General features: G+C 40.3%; 1 protein-coding gene across 21 annotated transcripts in view; it reads left to right on the forward strand.

Annotated features, from left to right (window-relative positions):
• Positions 1 to 22,277, forward strand: part of Nrxn1 (neurexin 1) — a 1,076,729-nt gene that overhangs the window by 639,644 nt on the left and 414,808 nt on the right. For 2 of the 21 annotated variants that reach the window (XM_038319694.2, XM_038319695.2), the window contains exon 1: positions 13,028 to 13,908. The exons of the other annotated variants lie outside the window; for them this stretch is intronic. In XM_038319694.2, coding sequence (XP_038175622.1) covers positions 13,662 to 13,908 — 247 coding nt within the window. In that variant the 5' untranslated portion in view covers positions 13,028 to 13,661. Of the gene's footprint in view, positions 1 to 13,027; positions 13,909 to 22,277 lie in introns of those variants that run through there. 21 annotated transcript variants of the gene reach the window in all.

Below are 22,277 nucleotides of genomic sequence, written 5' to 3' on the forward strand. Positions count from 1 at the left end.
TCTAACAGTTTTGATTGTTTAAGTTCATTCCGTTGCAATGGATGGATTCCATTCTGCTTGATTGTTGGTCTTCAGTCTTTTAATTTGGCTACTGTGGGACTTATTCCCTTTAATTTTTAGAAACAATTTTCTGACTTATGCAATAGTTTTTCCCCACCCCCGATTTAGAAAATAACATTCTGGTTGTATGTAAAGCAGGAAATGTCTGCTATGTGAATATAGTTGTTGCCTGGTCCTTAATATCTCTATAGGATATTGAGTAGAAAACTGACTTAAAAGTGTCTGGATTTTGATGATTGGAAACAGACAATCAAAATGCCTGCTAGAGCTTTATCCATCAATCATACATTGGATGCACAGATATGAGTCAACAGTGTGAAAGGTAGGACTGTAGACAGATAAAATAGAGAAACGAAGGTATATGATAAAATAAATTAGGTTTTTCACAACATTTAGATTTAGCTGTGAAGGCTTTTTGTTCTTAAGAACATGACACGAGGGAATTCACCACTGAAAATGTACAAGTTGCTTAAACATGACTCACATAAGCAATAAGTTACAAAATGGATTGTGGAAACCGACTCTTGATTTTCTTTCCCCATATTTTGCGCCTGTGACTATTCTTTGCCTTTATTATTTAAGAGACGTTCACCTCTTCCATGAATAGAAATGCGCTTAAAAATGATGATGGTTTTCATATGGTGCTGTTGAGTACCTTTTTCTGCTACACATTTCCTCTAATATGAATTTATTGATGACCGAGGGCAGTAGTTAATATTGTTTTCACTCAGAGATAAAACAAGCATTTGCAGAGATTTGCATAGTTTTCAGATGTCTGATGTTAGCATATGTGTGCAACTTCAAAATAAAAATCACCTGTATTTTTTCTAAAGAAAGAGAAGAAAAAAGCCTTCTGAATCATTTCAAATTGGCTACTATTGAGTTAATTATCGTTAGCTTGTCTGGCAGTTTAGTCTTCCCCATGCTGTATAAAGGTGTCTGAAAAGACAACATAAAGAAGGCTAGTTATTCATTTTAGTTTTTTTTTCTCTTCCATTGATTGATTGAGAAATATGCTTGTGGGGTCTTTTGAAGTTTCCCTAGAGAATGCTTATGTAAATTGAAAAAAATCAGTATTACTTGTAAAAAAGATAACTAAAACTTTGAGTTAACAGGACAAAAGAGAGTAGTGTCTAATCCCTCAAGTAGGAAATTGCTTTTCTTCATGATCCATTGCTTTCATACTGATCTTGCCTGCTACTGCTGCAGAAGAACCTACCTTCCCTGTCTCTGTGTTTCCTTTTTTCCTGTAAAGTGTGGCGGTGAAGCATAGTTGAATACATAAATTTAAATTATAATAGTTAAATGCATGACTGACAGGATCTTCCGGTCTCGTGAAAAACTGCAATTATAAAGAAGTAAGAGGGAGTTTTCAAGGAAAACTGAAATGAGACATTAAGACCTTAATGGCAGAGTTGAACCGTGGGAATGTGGCTTATTTGTAGCTCTTTCTGGTGCTATGCTAAATATTAGCTAGAAAGGGTCTGGCCATGCTCCAAAACTGATGATTTTCTGAAAGAGGCAGCTTTTTCTTTTTTTTTTTTTTATTTGTTTTTTCAAGACAGGGTTTCTCTGTGGTTTTGGAGACTGGCCTGGAACTTGCTCTTGTAGGCCAGGCTGGCCTCGAACTCACAGAGATCCGCGTGGCTCTGCCTCCCAACTGCTGGGATTAAATGCATGCACCACCACCACCCAGCAAGGCAGGTTTTTTTAGGTAATGTTTAGAATTTTGTCTTTGACAAATTTTAAATCAAAATATATCGTTACTATGAAAGGGTGTTGATTGCACTTATTTGAATTGATCTTCCATTGGCCATCAAACTATTCAGTTCAACCTCTACTTAAGCTAATGTTTGTTATGCTAGATAGTATCATTATTTTTAGCATAGAAAACTGCAAACTGGATTAAAACACATTCTCAATTAGTTATCTCTAAATTTTATTAAGAAGTACAATTTTTACACTGTACAGAACACTTTATTTTTCCATCCTATAAAGATGAGTACCACAAGCCCAGTTCTGTGGCAGAAGGCTGTAAGTAATCATAACACTGGGTAGGTGGAGGCAGGAGGGTCAGGAGTTCGAGTTTCCCCTAACTGACACAGAGATCAAGGTCACCAGCTTATGATTTCTGAGATATTGTCTGAGAAACTCAAAATACCACCCTACACCCAACAAAAGAGCAAATCCCGTTTTAACTGTTGAAGACAAACAGAAAAAGAAATTTATTTCATCTAGTTAGGATTTTAAAGAATTTATATCTAGAAATGGGTATTGTAATTCTGTGATGAGATGTCTCGAATAATTGAGGTTAAACTATTTTATTGAACATTGTATGAGGTGATCATGAGACAGCATCCAGAGCATCATCAGGTATTGCTTTGTTTTTAATATGTACTTTTATTAGATATTGAAGACCACAACATATGTCTAATGAAAGGATCATTAGAAAGACATTAGCAAATTAATTCCAATCGCTGTGTGGCTTATTGTATTTAGAACACAATAAGGTAAGTTCGTTACTTTTGCAGTATTATATTTTCTACTGTATCTCAGTGCTACCGAGAAGAATTCCACAGAGGTCTCTGAAATCCACTAACACCTGTCAAGATAAACACGTGGTCCTCCAGGGGAATCACTGCAGCAGCAGAACAGAGCAAATGGGAGGGAAAGCAATTCTTTCACAAAAGGAAAGGGAAGACAGTTACAACAAAATAGATTAATGGTTTTTTCAAAATGCTTCAGAGGTCATATATGTGTTATAAAAGAAACAAAGCATGTCCCACCTTTTAGGAATTAATATATTGGGACATGTTGAAATTGATATTCTAGGAGACTTGAAACGTGAAGTGACCACACTGTTTGAGCTGTGCCATTTCCCAGCTCCTTCAGGTTTTCTCTTATTGTCCCCCAGTAAATACATTTCATTTGAAGTTTGGTTTTCGATCATGGACTATTTGAATGGTTATGGTGATGATGATTTTAATATAAACCATATAGCTAAAGATTCAGAAATTAGCCAGAAACCTTTCCTCACAATTCCACTTGCCAGCAGGCAGCTTAGCCTGGGTGTATTTTGTTTTTCATGACTTTAGAGAAAGAATGACATCCGCTATGACATGAGTAGGAAAAACATGACAATGAATTCCACTACTTGTTATAATCATCTGACTTAGCACTCCAGTTAAAATTTGCTCTCAGTTTCTTATAGATTCTAAGCAATAGAAGGTGTTAACTGAAGAGTCTCTAGGTGAAATGAGGAAGGTGTTTCCTTCTTCTATTTGTTTGGGTCCTTAGAAATCACTAAACATAGAGATGGAACTAACTCTGTAACTTCACATACCCACTCAGCAGAACTGGAATTTAAGCATTTCAGTATTTGTCCTGGCGATTTGAGGAGTTTTTTTCTTTTATTTCTTTAAAGTTATTTATTTATTTATTTATTTATTTATTTATTTATTTATTTTTTCAAGGTTTTCTTTTTTATTGATTTTATTTAGCTACACATTTTTCTCTGCTCCCTTCCATTCCTCTCCGCACCCCTTCAACCTGCTCCCATGGTCACCATGCTCCCAATTTACTCAGGAGATCTTGTCTTTTTCTACTTACCATGTAGACTAGATCCATGTATGTCTCTCTTACGGGCCTCATTATTGTTTAGGTTCTCTGAAATTGTGGATTGTAGGCTGGTTTTCTTTGCTTTATGATATTTGTCTTTCTGGGTCTGGTTTACATCATTCAATATGATGTTTTCTAGATCCTTTCATTTGCCTGAAAATTTCAAGACATCGTTACTTTTTTTCTGCTATGTAATACTACATTGTGTACATGTACCATATTTTCTTTATCCATTCTTCAGTCAAGGGACATTTAGGTTGTTTCCAGGTTCTGGCTATGACAAACAAAGCTGCTATAAACATAGTTGAGCACATGTCCTTGTGGTACGATTGAGCATTCTTTGGGTATATGCCCAAAAGTGGTATTGTTGGGTCTTGAGGAAGGTTGTTTCCTAATTTTCTGAGAAATCACCATACCGATATCCAAAGGGGCTGTACCAGTTTGCATTCCCACCAGCAATGCAGCATAAGTTGTCATCAGTGTTTTTGATCTTGGCCATTCTTACAGGTATAAGATGGAATCCCAGAATTTTTTTGATTTGCATTTCTCTGATGGCTAAGGATGTTGAACATTTTCTTAAGTGTCTTTCAGACATTTAAATTCCTCTGTTGAGAGTTCTCTATGTAGGTCTGTACTCCATTTTTTTTTTAAATTATTTGTTCTTTTGACGATCAATTTCTTGAGTTCTTTGTTTATTTTGGAAATCAGCTGTCTGTCTGATGTGGGGTTGGTCTGAGGAGTTATTTTTAACATTCCAGTAATCAAGAATGTAAATAACAGTAGCATCTCCAATTTTTCCAAAAAAGAAATATGTTTAAAATTTTTATTGAAGAAATTATTTGAATATTAGGAAAGAAGAAGGGAAAAGTGTTTTCTTATTCACCCTGAGGGAATAGGGTGGGTAATGGCAACATAAACAAACAATCAAATATCCCACCATGTTTTAGAAAAGAGTTTCTAGAAGTGGAGCACAAGGTGTCTGTAAATGGAAGTTTCTCTCCTACTTGCCAGTTCTGGAATAACCACTCTGAGGCTTAATATTAATTACAAACTGTTTGGCCTATTAGCTCAGGATTATATTTACTAGTTCTTATCACTAAATTAACTCATTTCCATTATTCTATATTTTACCACAAGGCACATGACTTGTTAACTCACATCTTGCTTCTCCAGTGGGTGCTTCTGTCTCTCTAATTCCGTACTTTTTCTCTCTGTATCTCTGTTAGGATCTCCCTCCTGGATCTATTCTGCCTGGCTAGTGGCCAAATCAGCTTCTTTATTAATCAATAGTGATAAAACATTCACAGCTTACAAAGAGATATCCCACATAAGGTATCTACAGGGAAAACAACAGGAACTGAGCACTAAGACCAGAGAGGCTGCACAGAGGCCAACATAGTGGCTTATATTCCATGCTATGAAGATTTAACTTTGCCTACAGGAAAGGAGATCTTTGTAGTGGATTGACCATGCCTGCTGAGCTAGAGTACTAACATCGAAATATCATTGTGACAAATTTGTAATCTAATACATACCTAATCTAATAGCTACCGAATTGGATAGGGATTCAACTATAAATCTCATATTAAGCTATTTAAGATTCAGTCGAAATTTCATGATTGAATTCCTTTCATTACATTCAAATAGTGCTGTATGTTTTAGAATATGGATTTGCAAAGATAGAGTAAGCTGACTGGTGATCTAAGTGCTTGGATGCTCGGGAAATTAAACACATGGTACAGACATGATCTCTGGTTTCTGATTTAAATGTAGTGAACTGTGTTCACTAGAGAATCATCAAATTGTGTGTTAATTTTCCATTACCCTACCTTGGCTTCTAATTGTCCTCCTTACACCGGCTTCCATTCTGAACAAGCTCATGTTGCTTTCTCTGGACAGATGAATGAACACGATAGACTGTGCTCTGTAGTGGAGCAGACAGGTGCCAGCCTGTCAGTGCACAGCATTGGTTTTCCCTGCAGCTGACATGGGGCAGATAGGAAGCTTGATAGGCCAGTCCCTGGGAGAGATGTCCTCCTTGCTTTTGTTGGAGTGGTTGACTAATTGAAATAGTAGCAGTTTTATGTTTTATTTGAAAACAAGTATTATCTGATTGAATTTCTTACTATAATGGAGGAAAAATAACCCATGATAATCACTTGCAATAACAGCATAGGTATGTACATTTATGTGTCAGGCAATATCCTATTTCAAAGGTATCAAATTCCTTAATCTACACAGTGACCCTGCCATTATTTGCAACTTTTTCCGATGGGAAATTGTGTTTAAATAAATAGCCTACCTAAAACCATATTGCCAGTAAGTTAGTAGGAGCCACTAGCACAGTAACCAAAGATGAACTCATATGCAAAAAGCAGCAGGGAAACAGATCATTTTTTGAACAAGAGTAAAGAGAATATACATTTGTATGTTGTGAAATGAAGATAATGGCATATTGAAGTCTTCAAGAATGCTTTACAGGAGAGAAATGGGAGCAACACCATCACATATGGTTACAGTACACTGACTTTTCTGTAGCTTTTGAGGTAGCTTAATGGAGGTGAAATCATTGCTAAGTAGCTTAATGACAACAGAACTCTGTGTATTAACTGATAAAGCCTATGTCAAGGGCAGAATTCAGACAGAGGAGCAGTCCGAAGTCTTGTTTCCCTATACCAGAGCTCCAGCATCACCTAGGAACTTTTAGGTAATGTAAAGTACCAGGTCCTCCAAAGATTAAGGAGGCCAAAACAAAGCAACCTGAGACCTGAATCACAGAAAATAACAGATCTTATTGTGTTCTCCCTTCGCATTATAATTTGAACAAGGGATATTTAGAGAAGTCAAACTAATAAATTATTCGGAAAATAAATAAACTTGACAGAATAAAGAGAGTTCTAAGCATTTTTAAAAAACACATCACAGCTCCTTATATTTGTTTTGACTAAAATGTGTAGATATAAATGAAGTTCTTAGCCTGTCTTAAGACAGGTTAAAGTAGTACCGTATTCATTCTGCAGATGAGGAAACTGGGGTAGATGGCACCTCATGTCACATTAATGACAGAGATGAAATTTAAGCTCACACTCTGGTACTTGGGCTTTATGTTCCCCAACAAAGGAACTCACTCACCTGGGACAGTTTGTCAAGAATATGAGTTTTATGAAAAACTAGACAAACAGTAAATTCTGACAATAATTGAAAGGTGACTTGAATGGTTTGGTATCCAAGCAAAGACCTGCAATATTTAAAGATAGTTATTATGGTGCATAGGCACCGACTTTTATTTAGGCCACCATAAATTACATTCTTACTAAATAGGACAAAGGAAACATACAGATCACAAATATTCCAGTCCTAAATATAAATATCCTTGACTTCAATAAAGTCAACGGAACATCCAGATTTTGATTTAGTTTGAGTCGATTGCGTGCCATGTTGGCTCATGTAGGATTCACACCGCGCCCCCTGATTTATATTAGTGAGTAGGTTCTAAGTTATAGAGATGACCTTGTCTATGACTGGATGGTGGCTGTTTGGGGGATGAAAATGAGCTTCTAAAATCATACACAACATGACTATTTTGATATACAATTTTACCATCCTACATCCCCCCCCCCCTCAAAAAAAAATTAAAGGATTACAGGAGATCTCTACAGATGCTTTTAAACTGTCACATGTGTTTTTCCTTCTTTCTCTCCGTGTCCTTATTCTTCTATTCTGGTCGTCTCTCAGAATACCCTTCAGGACCTACTGCCATATAAAGAGGTACCAGGACCAGGAGTTTCTGTTTCGAATTCTTAAGGACTGACTATATTCTTCTGTGAGTGTCTCTCTCCTTCCCCCTCAGTACTAAGAAGCACAGATAGATAGAACTATGGGGTCTGATTGTTCCTACAATGATGTCAGTAGAAGTGCAAAGTGTAAGACCGACACTCCCTTCATTTTAATTTTTGGAAGATTAGTGCTGCCTGTGGGTTTTAATATACTTCCCTTCGGCTACTTTTAATGTCTACTTTCCTATTTAAAAAGCTTAATACTGAACCATAAGGATTTCCAATTAAGCTTAAGAAAACCATGAAAAGGTAGAAGTGTCTGCCTGGCAACCAGTCTATTCTTTAAGACAGTGTGACTTTGGGAAATGAAACAATAATTTGAAATGGACAATCCTTTCCCTCTTCTCTCCAAATTCTTCTTTCTACTCACTCTCTTCTCCCCTGTCCTTTACCTCCCTCCTCATTCTCAAAATGTCACATCATCCACTTCTTAACATTTTCGTCCAGCTCAGGCTACTCATGTTGCTGTTCATTGTAAACCATCGCTTGAGTTGCTTGGGATGATTTAACACACATAGCTAGTTGGTTCCTTTGGGCAGTATTCAGGAGCAACATGTGTTAGGGGCAAGTGAGGGCTAACTATTCTAGAGATCACAAAATAGGCATAGTGAATGCAAGATTCAAACTAGTTTCTGGTATAGAAACAGGTATTATTAATAAGTAGGCATGAAATTATGTAGCACCTTCTAGGAGCTGGAAGAGGTTCTAGCCCTTAGGTATTTTGTTTGTTTGTTTTTGTTTTTTATAAGCAAACTCAAAGATAATTTACCAAAAATGTTTTCCTTCAAACACATAAAATAGTGTTTTAGTGAAAATGTTTACTCAGCTTATCACCTCTCAGAATTTGATGACTATCATATTAGAGATCAATATGAATACCTCCTTCACAACATTTTACAATGGCTAAGTGACTTAATGCAATCAAATATCCGATCATGTCAACTACAGATAAGTTGTTGGTTCCTAGTAGTAGTTTGACATCTTATGCATGATAAAAGATGAGATGTATTTAGGATTCAGATTTTTTTATTCAATATAAGTAGGATGTGTAAGAGACTGTGGATATGCCACACACTTGCTATATTAATAATAAAAACAAAGAAAATCAGTTCCTAACTCCCACTACACCAACTCTCAGTACTTGAACTTTATTCATACTAATCTATTTTAAACAGATAGAATATACAAACTAGTGAACAAAACTCCATCATAATCAAAAATGGTGATGGTCCAAGACTTCCAGCAACTATCTCTGGCATTAATAATAGGGCATAAATTGTGGATGAAGAGTCAGCATATTGGTCTCACCCCAGCTGATGCAGAAGCTGAGGCAGGATGATAACTCGAGAACAGTGTGAATGGTTACAGTGAGTCTGTATCTGACAAAGAAAGAGGAGAATCCCAGAAAAAGTCACGGACTCTCGCAGAGTACAAAGTAAGACTAACGTACACTTAATATCACCCTACATGTGCTGGGAATAAAGAGATCTGATAGCCAAAGCCCCATGTTTCTTCCAACATATTTTTGAGTAATCTAAAAACAGGTTTTCAGACATGCCTCAGCTTCCCTTACAGAGCATAATCTCAAATTGCTGGCCTAGTCATCTGAAGGGGCAAAGATAAAACAAAAAGAACAAGCTTTAGTTGCTCATCCCAAAGAGGCATGTGTTTGTCCATAAGAATTTTGCCCACCATCCAGATAAAATTACTGCCATTTATAACAAACTCGGATGCAGCAGCAGCACAGTGTCCACCCCAGTACATCCTAAGTATTGCAAAGGTGCCCTAGACATCTGCCTGAAAGACAATAGCTACAATTTTCTCTGTCAAGACAGCCATAAATACTCCTTCTTAAGCTCTTGAGACTCCCGTAAAACTAAGATTTCTAGCCTATCCTTTCCCTAACCCTGTCTTTATCTCCCAAGGCCTTTGGCAATATACGGCAGGAGAGAGATTTTTCTTCACTGACTGCTCTTCGGCAAACTCATTGGAATCTTCTGCGTTGATCCCCTTCTTCATATGTGCTCTAACATATATGAGTTACTCTCTAAAAGCCTACCCCATCCTTTTCTAGAAATGAAGGGAGTAACAAAGGCAGTCAATCTTGTTTATCTGCACAGAAATGTTCTTCAGCCCTCTTCACTCAAGTGTGTCACCCCAAATTAATACCTGACCCTTTGATAATTGTTAGTGTACATGCAGAGAATAGTGAAAAATTTAAGTCCCCAACAGGGGCTCAAAGCACAAGGTGAACAAGTTGAGGCTCTGCCTCCCTGCTTCTGCACCAAAGGAACGTGTTCTGACGGCAATGTGCTTAGTGTCGAAATTCTTATACCTCTCATGGGTTTTTGTTTTGTTTTGATTGATCTGATTTATTTTTTGGAGACAGTGCATCTGTGTAGTTCATACTATGCTCAAACAACATGATTCTCTTGCTTCTCAAGTGCTTTGCTTACACTTTATGCTTTTCTTGAGTGATTTTCACATTTGAAAATAGTTCCTAATCCTAACACTAAAATGCATACAGCCTCGAATGTCCTTGACAGATAAAAATGCATGTGTTACATAAGCTTCATTCAGGTCGAGAGTTCTTTGTTAGTGAACAATGTATATTAAGTAATATCTTTAAATAGAATATAAGTATATTTGTTAACTAGTAATTCAAAAGGATATCACTAGCATTCTGAAGAATCTAACCTGATATTTCTCTCTAGAAAGAGTGACTCACAATTTGCTGCTTCAATGTTCATGGTATCCATAATTATGATTATGAACTATAACTATAGAAAATAATGAGAACTTGGTGTATTTGAGATTACCCTGTGTTTCACATATGCTGGGCACTAGAGGGAGTACAAAGGAAAACTTAGCTCCTGTCCCTTCGAAAGACCTAGTTGGAAAGGAAAGGACAAATTACACCATCTATGGGGTACTGGAGAAAATACACTATATTTCCTATGGATAGAAAAAGTGTGAGGTACTGGGTACATTAATCAGCCCACACTGCTTATACCTGCCCTGGAAGAGATGCATCCTGACTCACATGAACAGAGAATTTGATGCTTTTTTAAAAGCACTCTAACATTAAGCGACACATTGTATCTTTTCCACCTCCTGGGATTGATTAGAAGAAAAGACTGTAAAGTAACTATTTTATGAATGAAGTCATGTGCAAGAAATCAAGACGACATAACCCATGAACAGCTTTGCCAAGAAGCCATCACAGGTTTTGGTTACCTAATCCAGTATTCTCTTTCCATGAAGACACTGATATGTCAAATCCAGAATCTGGGCCTGTAATCAGCACTCCGCATGCGTGCATGCTTGTTCATGGGAGTGGTGGATGTGGACATGCCATTCTCATGTGTGAAGGTCAGAGGACAGTGTTGGAGTGAGACAAGAGCGCTCTGTCACTGACATTCCTGCCTCTGAAATTTTCCCTGTCACCACTTCCCATCTATAGGGGCACAAGAGACCACAGATGATTGAACTGCTTCCTGTGTCTTATATGTGGGTTCTGGTGATCCAAACACAAGTTGTCAGGCTTTAACAGCAAATGCTTCTCACACATATATCTCCTCCACCCCTGGGCCTATAGTCTTAAAAAGATACTCTGGGGATGATTTTATTAATTCTCTTGGAACTGTACTTTACAATAAATATAAAGATGATGCTTGCTTATGAAAACACAAGTAAATAAAGAGGAAATTGCCCTGGGGACAAGGGGAGAAGCAGCACACAGTAGAGATACAGAGTAGAATCAGCACACAGTAGGAGACGCAGGGCTTGTTTTGTTGGTATTTGAGCTCCTATGGAAAGCTGAGAGACAATATATTTACATAGAGTAATAAACTAAGTAAGAATTAGATTTTCAGTAAAATGAAATAAGCTTTGAGGGAAAAGGGGTGATGGTGGATTGCCACTTGTTTGATTCAGAACCCCTGGCCATTGTTTATGTATTGACTCTCCTGGTCTAGTCTTTTTCTGTTTGCAAGAGCTAGCATACAATGTGCGAATTCAAATGGTCACTTGGGTGAGCAACTGATTCGAAGCAAATCTCAGAATAACGTCCCAAGGTTTATGAACTGAGAACAGTGCTTGTGAAGACAGAGCAGAGGGATCTGGAGTTCAAGCCTAGCCAACACTATATGATATCCTGTCTCAATAGAGTAATAATTAAAACTAATAATTTAATAAAAACACAGAGACTCATATTTGTTGCTACATATTATACATAAAGTGAAGAGCCTACAGAGGATGTGTGTGTTCAGAGTTCCTTCCATTTGTCTTTCCACAGAATAACAGTTAGACTGTCATGTCAGGGGCACACTGTTGCCCTTATCGTCTGTTGAAACATTTGGTGATATTACAGTAATAATCCCTATTATTAATCTGAAGGGGATCCTCCCTGTCTCGTGGACTGGTAGATTTCTAGTCTGAGAGGTAGATTTCTATCTTTGTTTCTTTTCTTTTTTTCTTTTTTTTTTTTCTGGTTTTCATGTGGGGACACAAAGCTTTCAGGAAAGATGCCCAATTTCATATAAATGTCTTTTTCCCCTGAAGAATACGAGGTCTTGGGATTTTTGGACCTAATGCGATCTTCCTTATGAAATAGGGTGAGAACCAGCCATTAGAAGAGGAGAGATCACAGCTAGGCGGCTAGATATCTCAGCGTTATTGTTATTGTATATCCCAATTTATCTACTGAAAGACAGTTAACACCCACTACTGATCTGTCTCTTGTCTCTCCCTCTTCTCATCCTGTTGTCTTCCTGGACTTTCAGTCTCCCTGACTTCCACTGGTTCCTATAAGGCACACGCTATTGTAGTGTGAAGGAGGGTTCTTTGTTATAAATAATACATGCAGTAAGCAGATCATCGGAACTGACGCCGAGTGGATGGAGTCAAACCTTTTTTAGCAGTTTGGATTTGAACACCTGGAAGAATAAGTTTGGTCCAATAAAAAGAGCCCGATTCCTTCTCTTTTAGGAGCGCTAAAGACACTGGTTACTTTTACGCAGAGGGGTAGGGGATGGTGCCTCTTGCCGGGGTGATTCAGACGGAGGGATCACCTGGTTGAGGGAGAGCGTTGCTTTTTAGGTGTTTCCCGCATCGCCGTCCACGTGGCCCTGTGATGTGTGGAGAATGCCAGGGAGAGGCAAAGCCGGCGATTTTTGCGGGAAGCTAGACCAGCCTCCCTCGTTACATAGGCTCGTCCTCTGCATTGCATCCGAGCCTCGGTGATTTGCTGTTTGGAGACTGCAGATTTGCATAGAGCCCTTAGCTTCACCAGCGTGTGTGTTTTTCAGTTCTTTTATTTATTTTTTCTTTTTAATTTTTTTCTTTTTTGTTTTTTAAAAATATTTTTTCTTCTTCCTCCCCTTCATTTGCTCCTGTTTTTCCTCTGCTCGCCTTCCCCAGTTCGATCCCCGCTGTCTTCACAAGGGTGCCCTCTTCCCTCTGAACCCTTCGCCCGGCGTAAGTGTCAGGAGGCGGCGGACTCGGAGATTGCCTCTGGAGCAGGCGATGCGCGCCGCTGCTCTGCGCGCTGCCCGGGGGAGGCTGGCGCGAGCCGGAGAGCGGGCCGGGGCTGAATGGAGAGAAGGGGTGCCTCGCGTCCATGGGGTCTGCTTCTCTCCTGAAAGGAGGCTGGACCGGCGAAGTGGCCTCCCCATTCCCCACGCACAATGCTAAATGGATTTACCTAGTGGATTCCCGGTGGATGGCTGTCATGTAGAAGTGAGGACCCTCCGGGAGGAGCTTTAAACAATTTCCCGGCTCCCCACCCACCGGCACACACTCTCGCCCGAAACTCTTGGGGAGTATATCTGGAGAACCTGGAGCCTTGCAAACCTGGGAGCAGCCACCCTCTCTGCGCTTGCTATTCACCGGGGCTGCCTTTCCGGACAAGTCCCTCGCCAGCTGCATCCGCCTCGGCTATGTTTCGGATTGTTTTGGGTGAAGGGAACAGCAGACTCCAGGACCCCGAGAAGACTGTCCAAAGGAGGGAGAGGATGGGTTCCGTGGCGCGGTGAGGCGGCCGGCCCCGTAGCCCGCCGCGAGCCGCCGGATCCCCGGCTTCCTCTCCTCTTCTTGCGCCCCAAACTTTGCCTCCCGCGGAGGCTGCCCCTTGGCGGGCGCCCCGCCATGTACCAGAGGATGCTCCGGTGCGGAGTCGAGCTAGGATCGCCCGGGGGCGGCAGTGGCGGCGGCACAGGGGGGCGCCTAGCCCTGCTCTGGATAGTCCCGCTCACCCTCAGCGGCCTCCTAGGAGTGGCCTGGGGGGCGTCCAGTTTGGGAGCGCACCACATCCACCATTTCCATGGCAGCAGCAAGCATCATTCAGTGCCTATTGCAATCTACAGGTCACCAGCATCCTTGCGAGGCGGACACGGTGGGTCTGCGTTGCCAAGTTCTTGCGGGTTATCTCCTGGTGCCCCCTTCCCCTTCAACCCAGCACTTGCTCGCTTCTTGGCCCTTAAGGCTCTAAGAAATCGGAGTAGGAGAAAAGGGAGGTGCATTTAGGTGTGCTTGTTGGGAGTCACTTATCTCTTTGAAGACAATAGAAGGGGATGGGTGAAGGAAGGCATCGCGGGTGTTTGTGGTGAGGGGTGGGAGGGGCGTGCCTTGCCGAGGTGCTGGGAGACGTGGGCATCTAATAAAGAACCAGCCTGGGCAGGGTGCCTGGCCCCTCTTAAGGGGGCGTCACTCTCTAGAAGGTCACTCAGTGGCCAGATGGGGCGCCGCGCTCCACAGAAGGACCTAAGCGGAGAGAGGAGGGCTCTGCAGAACCTTTTGTCTGTGCGGTGCTGCCCCACCTCCAGCCCATCTTTCCCGACCGGGGAAGGGAGCGTTCAAATCTGTGCATCCCTCCAACGCGCTCTCAGACTGCAGTGGCAGGAAAGAGGTCCCGGGACTAGGGTCCCACTCAACAGGAGGCCAGTCCTCTTGCCCTACTTGTGTGTGTCTTATTGGAGAAGGCATCAGTGTAAGAAACTCTCTGATCCCGATCAGTCCCCATCGGACACGCGGTTCCTCCTGGGAACCGTCCTTTGCCTGCTTCACACACACAGGGATTTCAGTTTCTTGGTGATTTTGCTAGATTATTCTCTAGATGAAACAGGAGCGAGCTTAGACTATACCGACCGTGTCTCTCTGAGGATCTTGTCTGCAGGTTCCTGGACACAGGTCTAGCTTTCTGCTCTGTTCACTTCTTTCCATTGACGGTTTCCATAGAGTTCAGACTGACTGGGCTAAGCCAGGAGCTCTGCCTGGAGGAAGAGAAATTAGAACAGAAGGAACCTGTTTTCCAAAATCCAGTTTGGTTAGCAGGGCTATTTCTTCAGAGGAACCAAGAGCGTGAACCAGGGCCCTCTCATCTTTAGATGAAAGCTATATCAGATTGCCTGAATTGCCAAAAATAACAAAAGCAGTCAGGTTTTTCTTTTTCCCTTTCCAGAGCATTCGAATCTTTCTAAACCCCTACCAGTCTTTGTCTTTTCTGAGGGTAAAATCCTCAGCAGGCTGGAAGTTGTGATCAGTTTCTTGGTGACTCCTCTCCATCTTTCTTGTAGAGTCCGCTCACCTGCTCACCTTTAAGACTCTGCTCAGCTTTGGGTCCTAGGCCAGCTGCCATGCATTTTCCCTCCCAGAGGCAGATGCTAGGACTACAGCTTTGCCTCTTCCCCAGGGGTAGACTTCCTACCTTGGGACCACTGTGGTTAGGCATGATCTAATGAACTGAGGCCAGGTCCTCCTGACAACCCCTCACGGGGAGTGGAATAGTGACACACTTTACTCTGGGTTCACAAAATTGATTGTTTAGCTCACTTCCCTGGTTCTCCCAGGAATTCCTTTAGAGACACCTAGTAAAACCTGAACCAGGGCTTCTTGTAAGAATCCGAGGCCCATCCCTGGGAGAGAAAATAGTCATGAGTCTCAGGTGCTCGGTGCACTGGCTCCCTTTACCTGGTGCAGCCCTCAAACACTGCTCTGCCTTTATGCAGAACTGTACTAGTTCCGTGGGAGGAAGGCGAGCCAGGGCACAGGAGGGCCAGACAGAGCGTGGGTGGGTGGGAGTGGTACGCCAGATGGGGGGTATGCGAGGGTGTGGGGTGCCTAATTGTAGCAGTGGGGCGTTATGAGCTAATAATCTCCTATGCATCTTAAGTTCCCTGCGAGTCTGTCTCTGCAGAGTGCCTGGGTGATGAGGCCTCTGAATGGGCACAGTGCCTGAGCAGGAGATGGAGGACAGCAAGGGGCCCCTGTGGCAGCAGGACACCCCTTTCCCATTGCAGCCTCTACCCCAGGCAGCCGCTGTCTACCGGTTGTTGCTAACATTGATTTCCCTCCAGAATAGAGTAACTGTCTATGTGTGAATGAGAACTCGAGCTCATCTACCATTGAGAAGGAGAAGAAAGACCAATGGAGTGGTGAAGATAGTGTGGGGGGCCACCCTGTGCATTGTTCTTTGGGGTCAGAGAACTTTCTCTGCTTCAGAGCTGCTGTTTACAGGATCACATTTGTTTGTAAACCTACCCCCATCCCCACCAAACCAATCACAATGTAAGCGCCTAAATAACTCCAGGTGTGAAGTTTTCACACTTCGTCCCTCCCTTCTCTAGAAAAGAGGGAATTAATTTGATAGGGAACAAATTAAGAACATTAGGATGAAAAATCAGCCTCCTAGATTGGTAGACTCAGAAACCAGGGTGAGGAAGGAAGTGCAGAGGGGCTGGAAACAGGGCGGGTAGTGTGGTTGCTTGAAAGAAACCTAATAAGAAAGGGCTGATGTTGGATTTGTTGGGTCAATAAGCTCTCTGGATACTGAGCTAATTGTTAGGACAAAGGACTCATCAGGGAAGAATTGCTGAGCCCAATAGATGAGACTGAGAAAGCAAAGCACAAAGGTAAACGCCAGTGTGATCATTCCTACCAGAAAATCAAGACAGCTTAAAAAAAAAAAATGAGTTTAAAATCTGTGACTCTTGCAAATGTGCATGTGTAGACAAACAAGTAAATGAGCCTGTTTGGGTGTAATGCAATTTCTGAGAGTCTTAAGACCTTTTATTTCATAATATGGAGTTCACATATAGGCTTACATGTATAAAAGGGGAAAAGCAAGTGTGGTATATTTTAAAGAATAAAATTATTATCTTACGTCTTAGAAACTGCTGGGATGAGGATTCAGGTTCATTCTTCTTCATTTTCTTATCATGCTATGCTTCATTTGCATTATTATGAGGTGTCACTTACAAGGCTTGCCGGGTACAGAGGGAACTCATGGCTACCCCACACGTCTTTGTGCAAGCTGACCCAATTGCAGAATCTGTGGTGAGGATTTTCACAAGCGCATATACATGAGAAGCAGATTTGGAGACCATTTCAGTACCCCCCCTCCTATTTTGCATGAATTTAAAAACATAGACGGTGAAACAACTTCTGTAGAAAATTATTTTTTCCCAGTTAAATCAACGGATAGCTGTGTAACTGTAAATGATAAGAAGCGAGCTTGCTTATAATTAAAGCCAACTGGAGTCCAGAATAGACCCGTGCTCAGCCAGTACTGCTTTTGTGCTATGCCATATGTGCAGAGCATGGGATGATGTCAGTGCTATGCTCAGGTTCCCACTTCAGCTCCCAGCCTGCCTCTCTCAGCACCCATGCTCTGCATTCTTTAGAAAACTAGCTGAGTGCCTCTCAATATTCCCAGCAGATACCGAGAGGAGAACTCCATCACAGATCTTAGCAACCAAAGTCTCCAACAAATATGAGCTCTGGGAATTATAATACGGTGATGAGGTTATGCCATTAAAGGGCAAGAGGGTTTCCCCAAGGAGAAATGTTAACAAATTTTAAAGCGTGACTTGTATTTGAAGGAACTCAATGATACTATATAAGGGTCATATTTGTAACAGAAATTTATGACATATTCTCCCAACGCACTTTCAAGGTACATGCCAAAGTTCTAAGAGGAGTGGTGGGTTTTTGCAGGGAGCTTGAATATTTTCCTTGTGCGGCTACTGAGACATATCATAGATGGACCAAACAATAGAGCCAGATCTTTGATCAGAGTCAAAGAGAAATTAGAATCAAAGTTTTGTGGCTCCACGGCCCAGGGCAATTCCATGATCTCAGAGTTTTTTGAACTCTAACAGAGAGGGTCCTTCATGTGACTTAATGGCTGGTCTCTTGGAGCTGAATTCGTTCCAAGTAATTTGTCACGATTTTTGTGTCCAGCGTATATCATCAGTACAATGTGCTACATGTAAGACACATTCATCTGGTGTCTTTCTGTGTATCTTCATTAACTCTGCTGAGGAACTTTCTGCTGCATGCTGGTTGATAGCAACTTTCCTACTTCTTTTGGATCCTATCCAAGAGAATTGATGAGCAAAACCTTTCATGATATCTTATCTGAGTGAAAACTTAAATAGTTCTGGTCATTAGTTACTATAGAGGACAGGAGACTTTTTGACTCTGAATGTTTGGAACAGACATTGCTGCTCCACACTTCTACTGTTGACTTCGTAAATAAAATGGTCATCGCTTTACAGGAAAGAAATGGGACCAGCACCATCATATATGCTAACATGGGGGAGGGGCCAGCTTGGAGGAACCAGGGCACTTTTAGTCCAATCAGTGTTTATATCTTAGCTCTAAAAGTTCATGCTACTAGACAATGTTAATCTTTAGACAAATAAACACAGTTCCTCTTTGAAAAAAACTATCTCTAAACACATTGATAAAAAAAAAAACCTATGAAATTTTTTTAGGTGTAACAGTTGTCATCTATACTCCATCATAAAATGGTTTGGTAACAATATAAAACAACTGAATTTTATCACAAGTATCTTTTATTACCTTAGATATTAATGCGCTAGAAAGAGCTCCTTGCACAATCACCTTATTTCAAATTGATGCATTCATTTCTTGTAGCAAAACCACAATTTCGTATTTCAAATAGACATTGGCCTTGTTTCATAAATGCATTTAAGATGGAAGGTTCATTGATTTGTATTTACACTGATGTGTAAATAATTGAGGCAGCTTGGTCTGGTGGTGATAATTCTCAGAAACATATCCATGCGAAAATTTGGCCACCTCCACTTATCGGGGTTGTGAAATTTGTAAAGCAATTTCTCGTTTCCGAGACTGTTTTGTGAACACATAAAATGAAATGCAATTAATTACTGCACTAGGAACAACCAATGATATCATGGATTTGACGACATACAAACAATAGTAGTTTCCTAATATTTAGCAGCTAAGAGACTGTAAGCAGTAGTTACGTATATATTGAATCAACTGAGTTCTAGTCCTGAGCCCACCAGTTATTAACAGAGTGACTCACTGAATTGATTTCATCGTTGAATATCAGTCTCTTTTGACTCTCAAGTTTGATGAGAGAGTCATTCTCATTTATCACTGTGACAACAGAAGTCTAAGTAACTTGAATCCGTCACACCCACAGGATCACAACAAACCAGTAGGAAAATAAGAATTGGAATACATGTCTTCCAATGCATACTCTTTCTTTTTAAAATATGCTTCCTTGAAGCCCTTGGGAGGTCATGGCTGGGACTGATCTCATTCATTTACACTTCCATCTGGTAACTTGATCATCAAAGTTTTAAGTGTGGGTGTTAAATGAGATTAAGTTTATCCCTCAGGATAGAATAGAGTCCTTTCTGGTATAGAAAAAACATTGAGTCACCCTTCTCTGTTGTTACCTATTCTGTTAGTGAACCATCAGAGCCTCAAATATGCTATACCTCATACTTCTCTTTTATGCACATATTTAATACATTAACAATCTTAATAACACTCAGCATGTTTGTATATTGTTTAGTCAATGAAAAGATCAAAACTCCTTGTCAAAGAGCTCCATGATGGTTCCATTCTCAGATTCCATTGAGTGTAAGATTCTCTTTATTTCTCCATGCTCTGGTTGTCTTTTCCAGAGCTTTTCTGATTCTAGGCATGCTTGTCCTATTTTTTCCATTGCTATCATGAAACACCCCGGCACAATTGCAGCTTAAGGGATGGGGCTCACAGTTGGAGGATATAATCCATCCTCACCAGGATCTTCTTGGCTGAAGGAATCCTGAGCAGTCGAAGCAGTTACGTCCATAGTTGAGAACACCGAATGCTGGTATTCAGCCAACTTTCTTATTATAGGCAGATCAGGACCCAAGCCCTGATGGTGTTGCTCACTATTAAGATGTATCTTACCATCTCAATGAACCTATCAAAGTATGATATCAAAGTATGATCAGAGTCATGTAGTAGTCTAGCCTGATCTAAAGAACCCCTCCCAAGTGTGCCTTGAGACTTGATGCCTGTCAGAAGTTGACAATAAACATGATCACAGTGTGTTGTAAATGCATATTGAACTCAAGTTTCTTAAATAATCTGATTGTCCCAATATTTGCTCAGGTGGTGACTCACCTAGGTGCCTAGAAGTCCTGCCATGGAGTTCAGGCTCAGGGTTCAGCTGCCTAATGCTCTCCCTTCAGCTAAGACATCAAGGAGAGGTTTTTTTTTTTTTTTTTCAGAAATAAATGCCTTTCCTTTCCACTTGATCTTTCCCTTGGACCATTCTTGTCTACACAGGTTATAAAATACCTCTTCATAGAGAAACTTTTAAAATATTCCAAAATGCTAGGTTTTTCAGCGTTAGTCATAAACACTGCATCCTTCAAATTTTGACAGAATACAGTAAAATCAGCTATCTGTGCAAGTACATATCCCTATAGCACCTTTACATAAAGTATCTCATTTCATCATCTGCGTAGACTTGGCAGCATCTATGGCCATTATTTGTTGACCCCCCCCCCCCCAAAAAAAAACAAGACCAGAGAGATGGTGATTTTTTTCAGGAACTCCTAATTAATAAGCACATACTTTGGCTTTTACAGTGTGATGAGAACTAGCTTTGAACCCTGCTCTGCATTTGACTGTCGACCTGAGTTAGGTCTGGTTGTCATCACACTCCAATTCAGTTACCAAAATACTGTTCAACATTACTCATATTGTTACTAACAATTTCCACAAATATATAGTTCTCATATATATTTACATACATTGCTTTATTGGTACATCGGAAATTATATATTTGTGTGGTACTACATGGTGTTTGATGAATTGTATGTATAATATAGAACAAGGATTTTTTTTGCTCATTTGTCATTTTCAAAGGTTTTCGCCATCAAGAATTTCCAGTGAAAAGAAATTTATATCTACGTTCCAGAAAGTCTAGCTAATTGTTAGTCAAAAAGTAAGTAGCAAAGTGTCCATGGGTTGATAAAGAATGACATTTCAAACTCACCTTAAAGTAATGTCCTCAGGGTATTGGAGCTGAATAACAGCTGCAGTAAAAGGCTTTATGAGCAAATGATGGTGAGTCTCAGACAGAGTCTCTTCCGGCCATCAAATCAAGACAGTTACACAAACTCCATTGTGGTGATTACTGGACATAATGGCAGTTAAGTTTGTGAATGGAAACCAAGGCAGTGTAGAAAGGTGTTGGTCTAATATCTTTTCAAGTTATGTGTTTACATACACATGCATATTTTTTAAAGATTTATTTATTTATTATGTATACAGTATTCTCAGTGCTCTGCCTGCAGGCCAGAAGAGGGCACCAGATCTCATTACAGATGGTTGTGAGCCACCATGTGGTTGCTGGGAATTGAACTCAGGACCTTTGGAAAAGCAGGTGGTGCTCTTAACCACTGAGCCATCTCTCCAGCCCCCCACATGCATATTTTACAAAGCTCCTGTAAATCTTATAGACATTCCTTTTCTTTATGGGAGCTCCAGTTTAAATGCCATGTATGATATGAACTGATCTTTTATTTTTTTCTAAAGCAAGGTTATAGATTTTATATGTACCATAAAAACTTGGTAATTGACTTTTTTAAAATATGTAACTTTCATTAATAAGAAAAAGCATTTGATAATTTCTAAGAATTAATAAAAAGCCTCAGGCGAATAATTAGACAGTGCTTTGTAATGTGTATAAAATACAATGCAGCAGTATTTAGTAATTTGGACAGTATTTGTGCAAGGCTGCTTTAATTATCCGCATATATTGAACTAACATTACAGCATGTAATTATTTATGTGGTCCAGCCTGTCTTGACTCCTAGTTACCATCTGGTCATCAGCCCCCATTTTTCTAGACAGCAACAGAATGCAGAGTAAATAAACCGAAGAGGTATTTTAGATTCTTTCTTAGACAGACAGCTTCAAATTCTGAAATACCTAATTTATGTTAAGGTTTGAATTATCTGCAGTATGAATTACTACAGTGGCTGTGATGTAATCTCAAAAATACAGTCAGGAAAAGCATGGCCACCATGGTATTCTTATACTAGTCCAGTAGCATTTTGTCTGAGCCTGCAGACTCATGTTTTAAAGAACTGTTCTTATCCTGATGGATTCTACTTTGAAATTTTACAAGATATGTCCTGCTACTCTGAAGAGGGCTTTTGTGCATGTCTGTGTATTTATGCCATCTTCTGTGTAGTTATATTTTTCAGTGATCAAATGTGTTACAATTTGGTGTAGAGAAATAATTCTCAGCACTACTAATCTAGGCAGGTTCAGGGATTTTTGTCTAGAAAATGTATATAGAAACTGAATTTCCTATTTGGTTTGCAGGGCATTATTTTATAGTCTGCTTTTTATATTTCATATCAATTTCTGAAAATCTTGTCACATCTGAACATTTATGCCTGCATAGTCATTGAAATGTCA

The sequence above is a fragment of the Arvicola amphibius genome, chromosome 2, assembly GCF_903992535.2.
Source record: "Arvicola amphibius chromosome 2, mArvAmp1.2, whole genome shotgun sequence".
Classification (NCBI taxonomy): domain Eukaryota; kingdom Metazoa; phylum Chordata; class Mammalia; order Rodentia; family Cricetidae; genus Arvicola; species Arvicola amphibius.